The sequence below is a fragment of the Alligator mississippiensis genome, chromosome 2 (assembly GCF_030867095.1).
Source record: "Alligator mississippiensis isolate rAllMis1 chromosome 2, rAllMis1, whole genome shotgun sequence".
Lineage (NCBI taxonomy): Eukaryota > Metazoa > Chordata > Crocodylia > Alligatoridae > Alligator > Alligator mississippiensis.
The window spans coordinates 103,765,215-103,787,854 of NC_081825.1; the positions used below are offsets into that span (position 1 = coordinate 103,765,215).

At 43.3% G+C, this 22,640-nt stretch overlaps 1 protein-coding gene across 10 annotated transcripts in view; it reads right to left on the minus strand.

The window, feature by feature from the left end:
- IL15 (interleukin 15) overlaps window positions 1–22,640 on the minus strand; it is a 73,777-nt gene that overhangs the window by 23,309 nt on the left and 27,828 nt on the right. Inside the window, exon 1 of one of the 10 annotated variants that reach the window (XM_019489777.2) lies at window positions 15,610–15,743. The exons of the other annotated variants lie outside the window; for them this stretch is intronic. Coding sequence (XP_019345322.1) covers window positions 15,610–15,615 — 6 coding nt within the window. The 5' untranslated portion in view covers window positions 15,616–15,743. Of the gene's footprint in view, window positions 1–15,609; window positions 15,744–22,640 lie in introns of those variants that run through there. 10 annotated transcript variants of the gene reach the window in all.

Consider the following 22,640-nt stretch of genomic DNA (forward strand, 5'->3'; position numbering starts at 1 on the left):
GCAGGGTGTGGGTGTCTGGGGTTTGTGATGTGTGAGGCCATGAGCCTGCCACCTGTTGCTACCAGCAATGGGGGCTGTGTACCAAATGGGGTGTAGGGGGGTTCCCACACCCCTGCCCTCCCTCACACCCACAAACCTCACACACTTACACCCTGCCCACACCCCCACAACCCTCCCACATATACACATGCCATACCTTCAACATACCCCAAACCCCACCACACACAGCCACACCTCCTCACAACCCTCCCCCACACCCACTCTCACACACATTCCACCATACACACATCCTCACCCCCCAGCCACATCCCACACATTCCCCCACACACAATATATAAGAGTAAGACTACTTTTGACCTACTATGCAATTACCTCTATACAGACTACACAAATGCACATAAATCAGGACAAAAATTATTTTTAAAATGAAATTAAAACATGTTAGAGTAGATGTTTGACTTTTATTATATGAGTTAGTTTTTTCCAGTTCCAAGATGGCAACCTCACTCCCAAAAGGAGTACTTCCATGGGCAATGGGAGGGGCTTCCGGTGGCAAAAGTCAGGGATTGCAGGAGCAGGGCATTCATTTCCAAGATGGTGACTAGGGGGCAGAGCACCTGTCAAGGGACAGAGCTACCACTGCAGCCCTTGACCACTCACCAAAACTCATTAAGCGGCCCTCCGGCTGAAATAATTGCAAACCCCTGTTTTAGACCATCTTCTCCAGACATTCCTGAAGCTGTGGCACAGGTATTCTGGTGGCAAAGGTCAGGGATTAGGGGTTGGGACTTCCAGTCCCAAGACGGTGACCAAGTGGTGGATCTATAGATATAGATATAGTGTTAATTTTATATTACCAGTCTAAGCTTAATGTACACAAGTCTCAATGTGGTTCACAGATGACAAACCCAAGTGTACTCACTGAAATGCCTCCTCTCTAAATATTGTATATTCCACTTTGTTTTCATTCTTCATAATTACTGCAATACAAGTCAGTCAGTTACATGTTGGTCCTTTGGTTGTCTCTTCCTTTTATCTTTAACTATGCAAAAGCATATTCACCACTTTCTACTTTTCCTATTTCCAGAGGTCTAACCAAAGTTTCCTTGAGGCCTCAATTTCTTCTAGGCAAACCATTTGTTGCAGAAATCTGGAATTAATTTCAGTTAAGTCTGTACTGTGCCAATTTTGAGTACTTCTTCTCTAACTATGTAGGTTCATAAGCATGCTTATGTGTCATTTCTTGGGGTTTTTTTATCTCATTTCCAAGAGCCTGGTTACTCATGACAACTCTTCTCCTTCTTCTCGACATGCAATATATAAATGTGTGTGTGTGTATGTGGATGTGTACTTCTAGACTTGCTATATACACACATCCATATATAACATCAAGGGAAAATAATGGCCAGGATATATATATATATATATATATATATCATGTCTAGAAGCAGGAGCACAGCTGTCATAAGTAACCTGGCACATACACACTGGTAGGCCATTACTTTCCCTTGATGTTATTGAAAGTATTGTTGCCTCTAATACTTAGATACCCTTACAACCAAATAGGATTTTCAAAAAGGTAACTAAGATACAGTTAGAGCCTATCAGAAATAACATGTAAAGCTTCCTGCATCTTTAGACATAAGACATCAAAATCCTAGACAGTGATTTGAGCACAGGAACCTTTAAGAATGATTATCTTACTAGTAAAATGTGTCATAGTGACAGCACTGCAGTTATTATAACTGTTCTGTGGATTGATGTTTTCTATTTGTGGCAGCAGGCAAAATGCCTCAGCCTTGACCTGAATAGACTACTCCATTCAAAGAATTAGAACAAAGTCACGTGTTGATGAGAGGATCTTGATGCTTGGAACAAGAATGAGGGGAGGCATGAAGGTTACATTCCTTAGGTTGTGAAGCTATGTAGCCATTTTTGAACTTTAAAAAGTTCCCATAATCTCTGAAGTCAGCCTCTCCTGCAGTGACATGGTCTGACTCTTAATTATGGCCTGGGGTAGGGGAGCATCACTTAATATTTAACTACCAAAGGCACTTCTCAGATTGTTCTTATGATCACATTGCAAGTGTTTATCTGGATGCTTTGGATTTGTTTTGCTGCCTTCTCTGTGAGATTCGGAAGCGTTTCTGCAAAACCTCTCCCATACACAAATACAGCCCCATAAATCGATGTGTCATGCTCTACATTTGAATTCAGATGCAGGGTAACACCCCTTAGCCAAGATGGTTCAGTCCATATTTCAGCTTGCATATGACCTATGTTTGCGCAGGGGCCCTTACTATTGTACCTATCTATTCTATAAAAGAGTTCGGGTTACATGTATTCATCATGAAGGCCATTATACCTACCAGCTTCTATGAAGTTTCACATTAACCCTACACATAAGAGAGCATCTAGCAGTCATATGTTTATACATCGTCTCTGCTTGCTTTTAATAGAAACCTTCCATTGCTGTCTTTCCCCTGGCAAAACAGCTGTCTCTTAAACCTCTCTTGATGGTAGCTTCTGCAGTGTTGATGGATTCTCAGAACTAAGAAAAGCTCCAAGAGCCAGTCCCACCAAAATCAAATACTCACAACATAAGGATATCTAATTTTTAATATTAAATTCAATAACAAAATAAAGAAAAGATATAAATGTCTAAACAGTACAGATATGGCATATCAAGCAAATAATGTAAATGTATAAAATGCACATTTATCTGAAGGTATAACAATCTGATGAATACTTGAAAGTGATTTAATCTTAAAATTTAAGTCCTAAAGTCTTAAAAAGCCTCTGACAGGTAGCCAGCCCAGTAGAGAAAGAATATTCTTACCTAGTTTTCAAAAACGAAGTTGCTAGATAGTACTAAGTGATATATTTGCAAGTGGGCAATTCAGAGAGAACATAGTTCCAGAATAAAGAGCGAAAATCCAAAAGTGGACCCAATTTTTATATTCTATTGTTTGGCTAAAATATTAGAAACCTTACTAAATAATGTAAATAAATAAATGCAGTCCCAATAGGTGGTACTCTAATTAATATTCATCTACCTAATCTTATTCCCTATATAAACTTTACCTTATCTAAAATTAGCTTTGTTTATCATCAGACCACTAAGGATGCATCTACACATTCATTAATGCACTGTAATTACAGCACATTGAGTACCTGTAATAACAAATGCACTGTAATTGGCACTACTTCGCGTTAGCATCGGTGCACACTTCTTAAGTGACACTAATGCACAGTAGCTTGCTAATGTGAAGTAGAATTAGTCTACTGTATTCGTCTCATGTAGACACGCTGTAAGTGTACGTAAGGTGATCTTGCAACTTTACCCTAGTTTTCTCAATCTATCTTTCTTAAGTTTTCTAAAATGGTTCCCACTTTGTGACATTCTGTTGCCTGAGCATTTCCTTGCCTGTTGTATTTTAGCCAAACTATAGCTAAACAAATATAAGCAACTCGTACAGCTTAACGCTAACTATAGTCAACAAGAGGCACTCATAGTCCCTATAGAAAGTAAGAATGGTTGCTCCTCAGTGCTACATTGCATTAGATCCATATTGTAGAACCAAGGCAATGGATTTGTACCAACTTGAGTCCTCCTGGGAGACAAATTTTTTGGGCCTAACTTGGTTGTGCCTCCAATGCCCAGAGGAGATTGACAAGTTGCCCCATAGGTTGCAGACAGAAGTGCAGCTCCCCGCTGTAACTAAAAATGCTTTGCAGGAAGTGCCCTGACTTACTATGATCCCCTGGACCAAACAGAAGTTCACTGCTGGTTCCAGTAGGGAGGGGAATCTAGCTGCTGGTTCCAAGCCTGAAGCCAGTTTTCCCTAGCAACAGTCCCTCCTCCCTCCCAGCCCGTGCCGTTTTCAGAATGGGAGGGGGAAAGGGAGCAGAGGGAGCTTGTTTTAAGATTCCCCAGCTGGCACTGGAAGGTGGTGTGGGTGGACTGGAGCCTCCCCGCTGCCATTTTTCAGCATGGGGACACTGATACAAGTGACACTCTGGGTGCTTCTAATTGGCACAGCTCTCAGAACTGCACTAATTAAAGTGCACCCCCACCTCCCAGAGCACGTCTGTAAACTCCCTTCACTGATACAAGTTGCTATTCCTATGCCACTTTATACTCATTCAAAATATGGCTGCTGAAAGAACATCAGGAACGATCCATTGAAGGTACAATTACAAGAAGTAACTTCTAGGGGTGTCTGTACATGAGCCAGAAGGATAATCCAACGTGCTGTAATAAACAATGCGTCAGAGCAGACTCGATTAATCAAGCCTGCTGGAATGTGGTAATTACCCAAGACACAGAGGCTGGCTGGAGCTCAGTATCAACATTCTTGCACTTCAAAGTGGTGGCAAGGGTGCTTTAACTAAAGCTCATTCAATAAGCTTTAGATAAAATGCCCCCACCTCTGTTTTGAAGCGCAGGGATGCTGAGACACGAGATGCTCCAGCCACTTTAATTAAAGCAGCTTCAAGAGCGCCTGCCCTCCCTTCCACACACACACCCAGAGCACGTGTAAAAATGCCCTAGCATTCTAAACCCCTATTTATAGGTAAAATGAACAGGCATATGATAAATTCATCCCAGGGTACAAACATTGGACCAAGTAGCATTTTTTTTCATTTACTTGTTAGTCCTACAAAAGAAAGGCAAAAAGATTTGGAAGGAAAGCATTGCTGGCTTAGATTAGCTCATTATTCACATTTGTCATACAACTGAGCAATAAGCAGAACAAGCCGTCATTCTCACCTACTCACCCTAGAACATGAGAGAACAGTTTGTTACAAGGACTCCAATGGTTGCTACAAAACCTCCCACCCATATGCAGATTTTGCATATTGTAGAATGCAACAGATTCTGAAATATCATTCGGAACCGCTTTTCTCATACACATAGAAAAATAAAGTGTGGGAAGCAGCATAGTAATTATTATTATTTGAGGTTTCTTGAATTCTTATGGATGATGCCTATATTTTATTACTTGGTTGGCAAGCCAACAATACAACCAGCCATAAAACAAATTTTGTGTCTACAAATTAACCAGGACCAAACCAATAATCAGCTAAAGTAAGCTGAATGTCTGCATCACAGCTTTTACAAGAATATGATAGTGTGTATTTCTATGCAGATTATGGCATAATATTCACAGCTTTAAGCCAGAGCAGGAAGACACTTGTGTTCAACATTTTTATTTAGACAAATTCATTCAGGAAAGATTGAGAAGGAAAGTTCACAAAGATGGTGAAAGAGGTATAACAAAAAAGACTGATCAATCCTGCAAAACACAAGTAATCCCCTTGAGGCCTTTATGTTACACAGCTAAGAAAAACAATAATTTGATTGAAAATAAAGAAACGCTCTGATAAATTTACTGACCCGCAATCTTTGCTAACTACATCCCTGTAATTATTCAACATGCAAAATTGTTTCTGATTCAGAAGCAACATTCCTAGGCTGCCACAGAAAACAACTGGTAGCAAATGTCTTTTTCTGTATTTCACATAGTAGACTTCAGACAAGCTGGTCCCTGAAGTGGAAATAACCATTGCAAGTTTGAGATACAGCTATATTGCAAAAGATCAGTTTCATAGTTGGTAGGGTTGGAAGGGACCTCAGCAGATCATCAAGTCTGACCCCCTGCCATGGCAGGAAAGAGTATTGGGGTCAAACAACCCTGGCAAGGTGTTCATCTAGCCTCCTTTTGAAGACCCCCAGGGTAGGAGTGAGCACCACTTCCCTTGGAAGTTGGTTCCAGATCCTAGCCGCCCTGGCTGTGAAGTAGCGCCTCCTGATATCTAGCCTGAATCTACTCTCAGTCAACTTATGGCCGTTATTCCTTGTTACTTCAGTAGTGCTTGGGGGAACAGGGACTCTCCCATTGCCTGTTGGTCTCCCTTGGCCAGTTTATAGACAGCCACCAGATCCCCTCTCAGCCTTCTCTTGTGGAGGCTGAACAGGTCAATTATACTGTGCTGAATCTATTTTTTTAAATAATGAGAACCAGATCCTGGTTTTCCCTGATAAAAAATAACAAATTCTCTGATAAAACCCCCCAAATCCATTATTAAAATCACTCCCTCCCTCCCTGATCCTGCTGGTGCCCCTCACTCCCTCCCACCCCAGCCTCCTGGACCTGTTAATGCCTCTAACTCCCAGCAGTAGCCCTGCTGGTGCCCACTGGCCTCCACCCACAGGCCCCTGACCACCCAGCCCTGCCTGAGGGGGCCCCCAGCTGACAGAGCTATTGAGCCAGGGACCTGGGTCCACAGCCCCCTGTCCCTGGCAGAAGGCAGCAGCTGCTGCACCAGAGCAGAGCCCAGCTCCCCCTGCTGCCTGCCTGCTGTGGGCTTGGGTGGGGAGAGCAGCTCTCTGCTACTGCATGCATTCCTGGGGGGCAGGGGGCACCTGTGCCCCCCAGATCTGTGAGCGGGGCAGGGGTGGGTGTCAGCTGCCTGCTGCAGACCCAGCAGGTGCAACCCAGTGCTGCAGGACACTGCAGGGCCACGTGGGTGGGGAGGATCATTGGCACTGTAAGCTCCTAATTCAGAAAAGATTCAGAGAGTTTCGATGATTTGGCCAGTCCCTGCCCACTGCAGCAGGGAGCTGGAGCCAGACTCGGAGCTGGTAGGTAGGGGGCAGAGGAGGGAAGGCTGGAGGAGGGGGGAGGGGACCATGGGAGACCCCCCGCCAGGCCCAATCCCCTGCCTGCTCCCCCAACCCCCCAAGCGCCCCCTGACCCCCACCCACTCCCCCAGCCCCAACCCCATGGCTGCCCCACCTGGCTCAGCTCTGAGACCTTTAAAAAAAAGCCCCCACTCACCAGGTGCTCCCTGGTGGAGGGGTGATCCCCGCTGCCCCTCCCACTGCCCCATGCTGCATGGGAGGGGTTTGCCAGGAGCACCCCTCCCCCAGCCCCCCCATGGCTGCCCCACCCCTTTAAGAAAAAGAAAAAGAAAAAAACCTTTACTCATGCAGAGCTCCCCACATGACGTGGGGCAGTGGGGGCCAGCGGGGATCACCCCCCACTGGGCAGGAACCAGTGAGTCTGGGGGGGGTTGGGTTTTTTTCTTAAAGGGTCAGAGCTGGGACAGGGAGGGCAGCCATGGGGGGCTGGGAGAGTGGGGGAGTTTTGGGGACTCGTGCAGAGCCCCCCAACATGGCATGGGGCAGTGGGGATCACCCCTCCGCCCGGCAGCACCTGGTGAGTTGGGGCTTTTTTTTCAAAGTGCCAGGAGCTGGGGCAGGTGGGGCAGCCATTGCTGGGGCTGAAAGAGCAGGTGGAAGATGGGCCTGTGTGATTCGGAGATTCAGCAGCAGCCAAATCGATTCAGCCAAACCGATTCGGGACAGTGATTTGAATCACCAAATCAAATCACTGTCCCCCAAATCGGCTGAATCCAAATCCAAAGTGAATACTAGCCGCTTCACATAGGCCTAATATACATGCATATAATACCCACTGCCTGACTGCCCTCCTCCCACTCCCTCCCAGCTCCTTGCAGGCTAGAACTCTGCCAGCCTGTAGAAAGCTCTTTGCAAAACTGTGAAATCCATGGGGTTCTCTGGTTAATTGAGAAATCTGTCTCTTCCTCTGGTAAAGGGTAAAATCCTTGGTTTTCTCCATTTTTCCATGGGAAATGGAAAACCTGGATCCCTGATGATAGCCATTGCTAAAAAAAGTGATGATGTATTTTATCATAAAATGAACACTGGTTACAAATTGGGAACTGCATATATACAAACAGAAGTTAATCACAAGTAAGCAGCTTGATTTTTCAGAACTGTTAACTGTTCAACAGCTTCCATCAAAAGGAAAGGCAGACACTGGGGCTTTCAGTAACAGAGGCACTCTCCCTCTTCCCCGCTAGTCTGGTCCTCTGAATCTTCTGCTTTTGCTGCTCAACTTCCACAGGATGTGAGGAGGGTGGAGCAAAGGGAGAGGGTGGTACCCTGCTCAGCCCATAGCTTGATTATAACAACATTGGAAAATAGAGCTGAATGGGACCTCACAAGATCATCGAGTCCAGCCCCCTGCTCAAGGCAGAATCACCCCCACCTAAACCATCCCAGCCAAGTGTCTTTCCAACCTGCTCTTGAAAATTTACTTCTCTGAGTAGCCTGTTCCAATGCTTGATCACCCTCATAGTTCCTCTGAATTTCCAATCTAAATTTCTAAACTAAATTTCCAATCTAAATTTCCTCTACTGTGGCTTGAGGCCAGTGCTCCTAGTCCTGTCTCCTGTAGCCATAGAGAATAGGCTATCTCCATCTTCCTGCCCAGCTCCCACTGCCATTTGGGTATTTAAACACTTACCAAATCCCCCTCAGACTGCTCCAAACTAAACAAACCTGTTCCATCAGACTTTCACCATACATCCTACTTCCAGGCCCCTAATCATTCCGGTTGCTCTGTGCTGCACTCTTTCCAACCTGTCCCCATCTTTCTTGCAGCGTGGGGCCGGAACCTGGACACCGTGCTCCAGGTGAAGCCACACCAGTGCTGAATACAGTGCAAGAATCAGAGGCAACAGGATATGCCTCTGAGCACAGAGGAGAAGTGAAGCGGGGAATTGTTGCCTTATTGGGGACTTGAAGTTCCCAGCTGCTGCTCCTTCCCTATGGACAGAAGTATGAGCCACTGTTGGCTCATATTCATCTTATGGTCTACTGTAAACCCCAGGTCCTTCTCTGTTGTACTGCAGCCAAGGCATTCATTCTCTAGTCTTATGGTTAGGGTGCTCTCCAAGGAAGTGGGAAATGGTTTAAATTCTCACAGGTGATTGGTAAGGGGTGTATACAGTGTTTAAAATCCAGGTCTCTGACTTCCTGGGCTAAACTCTTGGTTTTATATTTTGTAACCTTCCTAATGTAAAAAGAAGAGAGTTCAGAGGGCAGCAACATAAACCCAGATCTCCCCTTTTTCAGCTGAGTACTCTAGTCCCTAGACTACAGCATCAGGCTCTCTCTTATTTGCTTGCACACTGTGTCCTTAGCCCTATGAATCTCATATTCTTGGCTGTCTAGTGCCCCAGCTTGGAGGGGTCCTATCCAGATCATTCTAAGACACTGGATTTAAAATACAGATGGCTTATACATTCTTTACACATTGGCCTCAAACCAGTTCTGGCTACTTAAATCTGTGGACCAAATGCTTGGCTGATATAGGTAAGTTCAGCTACAATGACTGACTTAACCAGACCTGTGCCCATTTACACAAACTTAAAATCATCACTAAATGTTGTTTCCTTAAACTGTCATGAACCCAAATAAGATGGAAAGAAAATGTTGCAAGATAATCCACTTTACTGACAGATTCATGACTTACCCAAATTTGTTTTGGAAATTCACCAAAATGCAGTATTATGAATGTCAAGAATTTGATAGACATGATTTAATATAAACTTGCTATGTGTAGATGTTGACAAGTTATAGGGATACATTTTGCTGTTTTCCATGGAGCTTTGGTCGTATTCAGCTCAACCACATGCATATAGGCACCTTCTGGTCTTATACCCAATCTGCTGAAGTGCATATAAGGGTGAAGTTGCATGCTGCACATAGACCATACAAAATCTATGGAATGTTAAGCAGTGTTAAAGTTAGAATATGCTGTGATCTTAATGTAATGTGATTACATTAAGAGTTAATACCATTTTCTGCCTTCATAGCTCTGAATTGCCATGAGAAGCCTAGTGAGCAGGGGCATGGCCCAGACATCTAGGTTGCAAATTGCTAGTTGTGTATTTGTGGAGCAAAAACCGAAGTTACCCTAACAAGAGCTAGGTAGCACAGCCCAAAGTTAAGCCTCACCTTGAAGTGGCATAAATTTGAGATGCAGAAGGCACATAGCATGAGTTAATGTACTTTAACATGCAGATGCTCACATTTTAAGTGCCCTTAGTTTGGTCTAAGTGTAACTGGAACTTCACCCTACCCTCAGCTGAATGTCGCTTAAATGAAAACCGCAAGAAAAATTCAAAGGAAGAACCAGCATGGGAAGACAACTCAATCCTGTTTAGGGAAACCATTTTCACCAATGGGACAGACAGTTTCTTTACGTAAAAGTTTGAGGGTGTCAGGGCTTCTTTATGTAATTTTTTGTTGAGCCTTATCAATCCTGTTTATATTGTTAATAAATTCCAATGGAACTCCTGTGGAATACACGTGGGCCAAAGTGGCTTTAAGGCAGAAAGATCTGCAAAACTGAGCATTCCTCCAGTACACTGAAACTCTTAGATGGTCTATCCAGGTACTGTACTTCCTTTCCCCCATTTGGCTCCAGCAGAAAGGGCAAGTGACAGGTAGGGTTGGCATGTTGGTATGCTCTACCCATCTCAACCAGTGTGCTGCATGATACTGGATATCCCCTGTACCAACTAAGACATGTTAGAGCACGCCTCTCCCCAGTCCATACTGCCCTAAGTAATGCTGGTATCACAGACTGGGGCACAGATTGTCCTCGAGGATCAAAGATATTTAATATGGCCTGTAATAGGCTCCTTTATGCCATACCCCACCCCCTGTAAACACACCCTCTCATATCTCACTGGAGCAGAGAATATGAGTCAATATGCACATATGAACAAACTTTACACCTTCCTCTGTGCATTCTCTCTCTCCACACACATGCATACATGCAATCCTCTACAATTTTTTTGCTCAAATGAGCTTGATTTCAGCTAAATTTGTCCTTTTTCTCAACTTCTCTCTCTCTCTGTAAAGTCTGAGTGTAATTTGATGGTCTGCTTTTTAAATGGTTTCTGTTCTGAAAGAAATCCATTCCCCCAATCTCATCACATGCCATAAGCCATTAGAACAAAGCAGACTTACTGGCTCAGATTCTGTACCTTGAACTTTTCTACTACAGTGCTGGTACGAAGTGACCCCCCAAAGCTAGCAGACCCAGCTGTGGCAAAATCACCCCAACCAAGAGAGTGCAGTGATGGTGTAGAAACAAAGGAGTAGCTTTACCTCCTCCCTGAATTTGTGAAAGTGCATAGATGAAGCATCAGGGGCCAGTAAAGGGTCCCCCTGCAGCCAGCTAATCTGCCCAGCACACAGCCAGGTTCGGGTTAGGGGAGTGTAAGGACTCTGCCATATTTCCATCATTTCCTCAATTAGTGATCTAGCTAACTGACTTCCATGTTACTACAGCATGTTTCCCTGACAAGAAAACATTTTAAAATGACTTTATGATTTAGTATTTGGTATTTTTTTAATACTTAGCTTCAATAGGAAGAACTCAATACTCTTTATTTCAACCTTTTTACTGTTTTTGGCCCATATTTTTGTATTTTGGCCCAGAACCATATAATGCATTGCAATTTTCTTGTTTAGTAGTTTCTCCAACATTACTTATGAGTGTAATAGGATCCTTCAAAAGGTTTATGATGATTTCTCATTAAATAATTACTACTAAGCTTCTCTCAGAATTAATATTTTCCTATTATGCCTTTCCATTCTAGGCAACTTTCATAAAGTTTATTCTACTTTATAAATACTTCCTGCATTATGTAATATGGAAAGAAAAAGTTCATAAAAACAAATCTATTGAAGTAGTTACATACATGCCTAAAGATTTTAGTTTTGTGACTGCCTAAAAAACCTGTTTTGGTTTTTGACTCAGCACTCTATTTATGATTCTGTCTTTTAAATATTCATTCCTAAAGCAGTCTAACCACTGTTAGTACTGAAAGTGAGGACTCTGCAAATGTAAAAGAAATCTTCTGCTTAAAGGACTGTTTTATGCTCTGTGGTGTCAATTACTGGTCACTTAAACTCATTTGTTTCAGTTTTTCAAAGTGCATCTATTATTACAACACACAGTGCATATACGTGGCAAGAGAACATATCTGGTGCCCTAAAGCTTTCACTCCTGCTATCACCCATATCCTCCATCCCCTCTGAAAAGAATTGTACTCTCAAGCTTTCTTCTTGCTCAGTTCTCAAATGTTGTTGATTTTGTTTTCAAATCTAAGTTTGGTGATTGCTTCCATTTTCTTAATGTTCTCAGTTCAGCACTACATCTTAGCAAATTCATTTTTCTGCCAGATCTAATATTGTCTATTGTTTTGAATGTGGAAGACATACTGTTAAGGAAAGGCTCTATTTCCTTGCATGTCTTCCTGTTATTTTCTGCTTTGCAACTTTAGGACTTTTTACTGCTTTTCTCGTGGGAGCTGGGTAGGTCACCGTAAGCACCAGTCCCAGATCTGAGCAGTCTGTCAGAAACTTTCTTGTTGACCCTAAGCACATCTACACATGTATTAATGTGCTTTAGTTAATGTGCATTAAATCTAGTACCTCTGGGAACACCTACTTGTCCACCTTAATGTGCACTAGCCTATATTTTTGCACATTAAAGCATCACTAAAAAAAGTGCTATTTAATTAATGTGCATTAAAATAGGCTAATGTGCATAAAGCATCACTAAAAAGCCATGGGTGCTCATACATGTGCTCTGAGAGTTGGTTTTCTAAATATAAAAATGGAACAACTAAACACTGGCATAAATGTGTACTGAGTTATATAATTATTTACATAAATATGAGCAGATTTAGTGTATCAGTCTCGCTATATACAAAAAAATTAGTGTAAAGTCTAGATTTAACTGCAAATCAATTAGTGTTAAGAGTTCTACCATCCAGTGAGAATGTTTCTTTTATAAAAAACTAAAATGTACAAATGCAGAACAATAGCACAATCAATTATTTGAATCAACTTTCCTGTTTTCTAATTTAAATAAATATTCAAATCTGTGATCTAAATTGCTTATAAATCTATCTCTCTCCCTATACAGACACCGATACAGATACAGATATGGATACAGATAAAGATACAGATACACCTCTCAATCTGATCTTCCCTGGGTCCTAGAGACTGCCATGCTATTGATTTGAGTTTAATAATGGGATTTTAAGCCTATTGTGACAGCTGATATTGTGAGAGCAGCTAACTGGGTAGCTATCAAGCCTCAGCAATCTTGAATCATGTGATCCCATGTAAAGGAAGCTTTTGCGAGTATAAAATAAAGAACACTATAGTGAATATGCATAGTAATTATAGAACAAAGAATGTACACAGTTCTCCATTCTCCACATTTATACACTAGTCTACACTCAACACTAGCACTTAAAATTAAACAACACTCATTTTTCTGAGTGTCATTTTATATGAATTGCTTTATTACAAAATCATCATATGTACACAACAAATAAATCCATATTATTGACAAGCTACTTTTTCAGTTTGAATTTTAAAATGAATATTTTGCCCTCACTATGACCCATGTGTCTAGAGTTCTCAGACTGTTTAAAATGAGAGTTGCAATATTCATGTGTCACTTAAATTATGCAAAATCATCCACGGGCATCCATAAAAGCTCTTGCATCTGAGAATCATTTTCAGTTACATGAGAGTAGGAGATGAGTGGGTTTTATGTCCTTCAAAAGAAAAGGAAAGAGGAACTGCATAAAAAAGTAGAACTGACAGAAATTCCACATAGGTGCTCTAGTAACAAGTACACAGAGTTGAAAAATGAAGGTGAGTATGCTGAGTAAGCTCCAGTTCCCACTGCACAAACTATAAATCTATATTCTATTCAGGTACAATTAGAAGACTCATAAAAGAGTCTAATAAAAGGTCTAATAAAATATATCACATCTACTCAAAGAACGTTGCCTGCCTATGTCCTTAGACCAATCTGGCTACAACCAAAAATCCATCAAGAAAGTCTATGCACAGGTTAGTAAAGTAGGTGGAGGTAGAAAGTTAGTGCCACCATCAGCTGTACACGTCCACAGATACCTAACTGCAAAAGACTGTCAGCTTTCCCAAAATCTGCAAAAGTGGCTACAGTCCATGTTATAAACAACGATGACACCTAAAATCATAATGGTGGACTTAGGGAACAGAGTTTTAAACTGCTTTTATTTACACAATATATGTAAAGCAGCACATTAAGAGATTTCACAAGTTCTTCTCCCCCTGCTGTCTTGTCTCTAGGCCCTTATTTTTGAACCTGGACACATGATACATTTATACTAGCATAAGCACCTTTACACTAATGTAAACAAAGTGTGGAGAAATAATATAAACTGGTATATCTTCCTAGAATCCAGTGTAGAATTAACCTGGGGGGAAAACAGTGGTAAAGATATGATGGCATAAATTATACACTGGTATAGGCATCATATGTCCATAGTTACCCTGGTGAAGCCATTTTTCAGTGCACTATTACACGTTCCACTGCCACCTACTGGTGAGACACCTACTTTGACAGCTGTGGGATGACTGGATGTCTGTCTCCACCAGGTCCTAGTATAATTTGAAATGTTGCATCGAAGCTTTTGACTCCCAAGGACTGAAGAAGAGAGTAATGCTTATGGGAAAATACCTATGGAATTCTGCTTTTATCATTTCAGGAGACATTTAAGGTACCAACTGATGAATATTAATAAAATCAATGTGGAGATGACCTATATATCATATTACTAGTACTACGCGTTTTGTATTAGTTATACTTTACTTACTTTGAATAACATAACAGATACTATAAATCATGTACTACACAATCACAGGTCTCAAAGACCAGAAATGGGAGGTGGGGACAGAGGGGAGGAAAAGGGAGAATAAGGATTCAATCAATTTCTAACTCCTTCTGTTCTTCAAAATGACTTCCCAGTACCATTTAAGTCAATGTCCAAACAAAATCTCTGGAAGGACTGACTCAGTCGAACACTATGTATATTAGATAAGTACTTTATGCTGAATTATATAATTACATCTTGTACACAAGTGACAGAACTTTCAAGTGTCACTTACCACTGAGTCAAAGCCGAAAAGGTTTCACTGAGTCTTATTGCTACTCCAAGGACTATTTATCTTACGTTGCCCAAAATAATTTAAGATGAAACATACCAGAGCCCAGGAGGTAACTCAAACCACAGTCCAAAACAGAACGAAGGTTTATAGCCCTTCAATGCACTCTTCAGATTTTCTTATAAACATGCATAAGGCTCTGCTTTTAATGCAGCACATTCCATTCTTTAGAGAACAAATTGTTCTCTAACAATTTACTGAATTTAGTTGTGAATCAGAATTTTTTTAATAACCCATTTTCTTTATATTCTGCTTTGTTACTTAGCTATATTTATACACATTACAGTGTCACAAATGTAGGTGTTTTGTTTTATAAAATAAGCTTAGTACCCCTGTATTCCTAATAATATCAGCAGAAATATTCTTAGCTCCTAAAAAAATAAGACAACATAGACCAAGTTACCTTCATGGCTCATTAGGCATTAAGGAAGCAGAAGCTAAAACATTGACGTAGAACAGTTCAGTGCATCTGTTTAACACAACTTCAATAAAGTTCTACCATTTAGAATATCTTTGGGAGTTATATAAATAACTCAGAGCAATGGTTTGGGCTGCACACTTTTTCAAAGAGCATGTCCTAAATTTATAACAATATACTTCCCACCAAATCCTTAGTGGCACAGTCTGAGATAGATAAATGGATATACAGGCTTAAAAGATAAAACAACCTGACATGCCATGGCACATTTTTCTAAATCTCTTACCCGCATTTCTGCATCATCTCAGGTAGGAGAAGAGCAGATTATCAGGCAGGTTTCTGAATTTTTTCTAAAGCTCTGCTTGTTTCCTTAACTTACTCAAAACTGTTTGCATTACTACAGTTGTAATATTTTCATTTACTTCTCTTTCTTGAGTTGTAGCTTATTGGCTGGGACAGGGAGGAGTCACTTCTGTATATGGTTAAAGTTTCACCAACAAAGTTGCAGAAGCACACTGCCAAGTCTGAAAGACTGATTTTTTTAAGGTGGACTGATTTATGAGAATTTGTTTTATTGCTTTAATCACCTGGAGTTTCCCTCTAGTTCAGAGGTTCCCAAACGTTTTCTTATTGTTTACTCCCTTCCGGATTTACCAGCTGCCCACAGACCCCTACCGGCATAAGTTTTATATTTTAACCCCTTAAATGCTAATTATTATTATAATGAAAATTAAGTCCGCCAGTATACAATGTCTCCTGCATACTCCCAGGGGTATGTGTTAGGGTCTGTGAAGCTTCACTCACCAATTCAATTCAGAGATTTGGCCCAAGAAAAAAAAACAACCTCCGAATCAATTTGGAGCCTCCGAATCAATTCAGAAAATATTCAGAAAATGATTCGGAGATTCGGAAGACAGTCTTTCAGGGGAACAGAAACTGAGAAGAGGGATGGGGAGCAGGGGGGGAAAGACTGACATCTGTAGCTGACCAGTGACTCTGATCTTTTCCTGAGTCCCCTTCCAATCACAGTGCTCTGGGGGAGGGACATAGAAATGGCATATAAGCTGTTTCTGCAGCCTTTCTGTCCCTTTTGTAAGCTGTTTCTGCCTGAGCAACAGCATCTGAAAGGTACTACTGGACTAGCTTTGCTTCCTAGTCAATCTCATGCTAGTTTGTGTTCTTGGAAAGGATTGGATACAGCTTACTAATTACCCTTGCCTAGAATCCCTCTACTTATCCCTATGCAATCCATTTATTTCAATTTATTCTTCCCCCAAAAACTTCTCATTTGTTCTTGTGATTTTTTTACCCCACACTTTAAAAGAAAGATGTGTTTTCCCTGGCAGTGTGATCCATCACTGTGCAGGAAAGTACATACATTACACACACTCACATACATACACAGAGAAAAAGAAGACATGTTAATATTATTAATTACACACACATACAATAAACACAACAGATAAGAAGTCAGACACATACAATAATCAGAGAAGAAGAAGAGATATTATTAGTTAGTTACACACACAGAGAGGAGAAGAGATATTACAGCTGTGCGCACACACACACACACACACACACACATATTTTCCAGCACAGGAAAGATTAATATGAAGCATGATGGAAAGGCAGGTGCCAGGTCTTCTGGCAGGGAAGGGACAGGGGCTAGAGAGGGTAGGGGGACAGCTAGAGCTGAAAGTTTCTTCCCCCCATCCCCTAAAAAATATAGATGCACCCTCTTTCCTGGCAGTGATGAGTATTCTGCTGCCAGTGGGAGCGAAGAGGTGGGAGCAGTACCTGTCCCTGCACCTGCATCACCTCCCCTAATACCAGAAAGAGCCACCAGCAGCAGAATGACAGTCTCCTCCACCCCAATTTCATCTCCCAGTGTGAGCCTCCCAGTGCCAGAGGAGGAGCTGGATCTGGAAGCAGGGGACCTGAGTGCCCTAGCAAAAGAAATTGTGGGGAATGAGGGGGAATCTGAGTTTGTGCTCCACACCCTTCAAAATTTCACTAGAGCCAAGTCTCCTTCTCTGGAAAGCACCTTGAAGGAGGTTGAGGCTGTGGAGGCAAGTGGCTCAGCTGAGTCAGCTCCTCCTGTTGTTGTGCCTCAGCCTGCTGAAGAGGGGAGATAAGGCAGGACCCCCATCCTCAACCCAGAAGTGGGGGGATAGTGTAGTGTGGGATCATTTTGAGGTGGCAGAAGATCCCAGATTTGCTATATGCCAGCACTGTTGAAGGCAGATCAGCTGGGGCAAGGACATGAAACACTTCACCACCACGGCAATGCTGCTGCATCTCAGGAGGCAGCACCCCCTTGCCCTTATTCCTCCTCAGCCTGGCACCAATGGGAGTGTGCCCAAAGGAAAGTCCCCCTCTCACTCCAAAGCCCCCGTCCCATGAAGCAGAGGCAGGCCACCCTGGACTGGTGGGGGAAAGCTGCAGACAAAGAGGGTCGCATTGCAAGGGCTAGTGAGGTCACCCAGAGCATTGGGGAGATGCTTGCTCTGAATGGCTAGCACATCTCCTTAGTTGAGCAGCCAGGGTTCAGGCAGCTCATGGTGGCCCCATCATACCAAGTGCCCTCACACACCACCTTTAGCAGGACAGTGGTGCCTTCCTTGTATGAGGCATGCAGGGAGTACTTCAGGGAGTAGCTGCACAAGGCAGGGCTTCAGGTAGCCTTGCACTTCACCTCAGACATCTGGAGCAGACGGGGTAGAGATCATGCCTGCCTCTCCCCCACCGGGCTTTGGTACAATGTTAGGCCGTCAGTGGGCTCTCCTTCAAGCTGGGATGATGGATGAGTCCCACACGGCAACAGAGATGGTGGTGGCCATGAACCATGTGGTGCAGGAGGGGCTTGTTGGGTAGGGCAGCTCACTTGCAGGTTCATGATCACCGACAATGGGGCCAATATGGTCAAGGCAGTTCATGATGCCAACTTTGTTGGCATCTGCTGTGTGGCACACAAGCTGCACCTCATAGTGAGGGATGCCTCAGAGAAGGGCAGGGCTGCTGTTGATGGTATTATTACTACCATCCAGCTGATTTCAAAACGCAGTAAGGTGGCAGGCTACTTGTACCGCAGCATCGAGGAGGGCAAGATGCTGCAGGAGAAACAGGCAGAGCTGAGTATCCTGCAGCACAAAATCATGCAGGATGTGGTGACTCAGTGGAACTTCACATACCTGATGCTAGAAAGGCTGGGGGAGCAACAGAAGGCCTTCCATGAGATGGCCTTGCTTGGAGAGATTGGGATCAGCAGCCCCCTTGACAGCTGAGTGGGATACCATCTCCCAGATCTTGGTGGTCCTCAAGCCCTTCCTAAAGGCCACCGAGAGCCTCAGCACTGGCGATGCCCTCCTTAGCCAGGTGATCCCTGTAGTGAGGGAACTTCTGAACCAAATGGAGAAGTTCCAGGGGATCAATGTACCTGGCTGGGGCAAGCCACTTTCACCAAAGGTGCAGGCACTGGTGAAGCAGCTGAAGAAGGGTATTAAAAAACGGCTGGATCCATTGCAATCCAATTCATTCCACATTCTGGTGGGCATATACGACCCAAGGGTGAAGGGGAGCATGTGCACTGGCAGCACCAAAACCCTCGATCACTGGACAGAGGTGCTGGTGAGCGGGGTCATAGAGGCAAATGGGCAGAGGTGAGGGAATATGGAAGAGGGGATATGGAAGAGAGGGATCTGCTTTCCTATGCCAGCACTCCCAGCACCAGCCAGTCTCCTCCATGCCAGCCACTGCCAATGTGGGCCAAAGGCATGGCTTCAATGTTGGGGCCCAGAGGCACCAGACCCCAGCCTCGGGCAGGTAGCACTGAGGCTTCGGTGTTTACCTATTTAGCCGAGGATGTGAAGACGATGGACTGTGACCCCTTGGCCTATTGAGCAACCCACAGCCAGATGTGGCAGGATCTGGCCACGGTTTCCCGGGAACATCTGTCCTGTCTATCAAACAGTGTTCCAATCAAAGGGGTATTCAGCATTGCTGGGGAATGTTGTGACACCCCACCACACCTGCTGGTTTGGTGGAGCAGCTGGTGTTCCTTGAGGTGAACCTCCTACTGCTTGGGTTCCCCAAGCTCCATCTGCAGATGGAGTGAGTGCCACACTCCTCATTTCATCTGCACCTATTTCCATTTTTTTTTTTTTAACCATGTAATGCTGCGCTCTCTGAGCTGGAGGCAGCATTCACTGTATCACCAGCCAGCAGGGGAAGAACATGGGCTATGGGGAAGAAGGATACCCTATGGGGAAGGCATGACCACTAAAACTTCACCCTGCCAGGGTTGGGAGGTCTGGTGGGACTGCTGGAGGTGTGGCAGCCCCAGGAAATGCCAGGACCGAGGATCTCCCTGGTGAAAGGTGAGTAGGAGACACCTTATAAACTCCAGCCACCACACGCATGCACAGTCCTGGCTGGGGAAAACCCAGACCCCCTAAGATCTTTGCAAGGCCTGAGGCTTGCTGGTTGCACTGGAGTTGTGAGACTCCAGGTGAGCTCAGCTTAGCTGCCTGGGGTGCCATGTGTGAGGCATAGGCTTTCCAGTTTAAAACCCTTCATCAGGCTGAGGAAACATCTAGTTGGTGTGTGTGCTCTTCTGGAATGAAAGGAATAGTAAAGAAGCCAGACGTTGGCAAATCTATAGGTATTTCAGTGATTCCCCATTATAGTCTATGGCCGAATCTCCGAATCAGCACTGAATCTTCCGAAGCCTATTTGGCCGAATCAATTCAGGACTGTGATCTGAATCTCCAAATCAAATCACTGTTCTCTGAATCAGCCAAATCTGAATCAAATACTTCCCTATTTGCACAGGCTTATTATGCATACCACAGTTTGGGAACCCCTGCTCTAGTTGATTGTAGCAAAGTCCGCTTAGGCCACTACATAAATAAAGCAAAATGTTTGAGTTCATTGTTTGAAAATTATTTTGAAAAGAGAAATATGGAGTATTTTTGCCTGTGTTGAAATATGAATGTTGGATCTGCAGATGAACTGTGCTGGCTTTGGGGCTGCTATTAAATTTATTATTGTATTATGGTAGCTTTTTGGAAGCCCCAGCTCAGATCTGGAGTCCAATATGCTAGGCATTACACTGGTACATAGTAGGTGATTATCTCTGACCAAAGATATTACAAACCAAATACGCAAGGCAGGCAAAGAAGAAAGGGTAGGAGAAACTAGGTATCATTATCCCATTTGAACAGATGAGAACATATAGCGGAGAGAGATGAAGGTTCACATTGTTCTTGAAGGTGCCTATCCCTTCTTAAGAATCTAGTCCAGGGGTGGGCAAAATGGTGGATTGGGCCAGTGGCTGGACTCCATTTCCCAGTAGCCCTGCCCACATCACTGCGGCCGGTTTCCATGGAGACCCCAGTGCCATGACAGTGTGGGGCCAAGGTTTCCTTGGAGACCAGCCCCAGCAGCGACGGCACAGCGCTTGTCTGGGCTAGGAGCTGCTCCATGGTTGGGGCTGGAATCTTGCAGTGGTGACAGCATGGTTCAGAGCTGGGGCAGAGCTTCAATCCACCATCTGCATGCCCCGGCTCAAGGCCTGCAGGCAGCAGATCGCAGCTCTGCCCCAGCTCCAGACCATGCTGTCACTGCCACAAGATCCCACCTCTGGAACAGCTCCCTGCCCAGCTGCATCCTCTGCCAGCACAGTCCAATCTTCTTCACAAATGCAGGATGCATCCAGAGGCTACTTCACACTGACTATAGCACTCAGTTCAGTATGAGGTGCAGTAGCCCATCTCACTCTTTCACGGTGGGCTACCTTTTGTAAAACAGGTCAGTACTAGGCCAGAAGCATAAGACTTGAGTTCTACACCTTTCCAAGCTTGAAAGGAGCCAAAACTGTATCCTCCACTTACCAGGGAAGTGCTCTAATCATCAAATTATAGAATAAGATAGGTGGGGTCAACTTCCACACCTCTTCTTGAAGCTGAGCTACCAAGTGGCCAAAAATGAAAGATTCATGGGGTCAGAAAGAGAGCAAGTAATGAATCTAACTGTATAGACCAATGAGAAGGACACTTCTCTGGGAGAAGGAAATCCTGGGTTCTTGTTCTTGCTGCCAAGGTATTTTTAAGGATAAAGCTTTTGAGAAGAAATCTCTGAGTGTTTAAATTAGACAAGATGATGCTCCACAGCATTGGAACACTAAATTGGTATGTTATACAGTAACACAGTATCATAGAAATGTAGGGCTGAAAGAGACCTCAGGAGGTTATTTAATCAAATACCTGATACTGATGCAGGATACCTAGAGCAACCCCCATATGTATTTGATTTAACTTGTTCATGGAAACCTTTATAGGATTCTACAGTACCGGCAGGTAGCATGTTTGTGTCAAAATATAATATTGTATAATGACAAAGGAATCTTAAAATACAGTATCACTTGTGATACTATCATTTCTTTATTCAGTTGGAAAAGCATAAGAGAGAAGAGTTAACTTTTAAGGACATCTAATTGTTAACCTGTAGCCTGAGTACTGACACTTCCATGGCAGGTGAAAAAGCTACCTATCTGTCCCTGAAATGCTGAGTGAGTAAAAGCTCCTCCTTTCTTATCACTTCATTTCTTAGGGGTGGCTTGGAGCATTTTTTGTTGCAGGAGGGGCAACTTTGTAAGTAATGACAACAGTGCTAAACTTGGTAATGGCATGTCTGAACGTGTTATTTCTTGTATGAATTGAGAGCCCCCCCTATTAACTGACAACCTCTATCTTTTTCTTTTTTTAACAATGCATGGGGAAAAGTCTTTTCACAAATGCTGAGGAAAGGGATTTAATACTGAAATCTCAAAAAAATCACCAGGAGCTATCTAATTCAGCTATAAAGCTGCTTGGATGCTGCTGATCAGATAATGGGAACAGCCCACCCAAGCTTACTTGGAAGGGGAATGCTGCTATCAGGAAAGTGATATTTCTTTTGGGTATTTCCTTGCTGTGTTGTTTTTCTTTGTTTGTTTCCAAAGAATAAAGCCTTTACTTTTCAGTAAATATCCTGCCAGGCCACAAACTTGCAGTTCCTTACTGCTGCAAAGTTAGTTTGAGTCTCTTTAATATCTACGGGGGTAGACATATCAGATACTGGATAACCTCATTCAAAATGGAACAATCCCAAGAATAATGGGCAGAAGAAGATCCTACTCATGTGTAAACATGAATGGTCTACTTTTCACCTGCATTGGGATACCATCCTAGTTAAACAATTTCATGATGGACTGCTTTATGCATTATGGAGAGAAGTTGGGAGAGACTGGTGTGGCTTTATAGCTAACAGATGCATGTG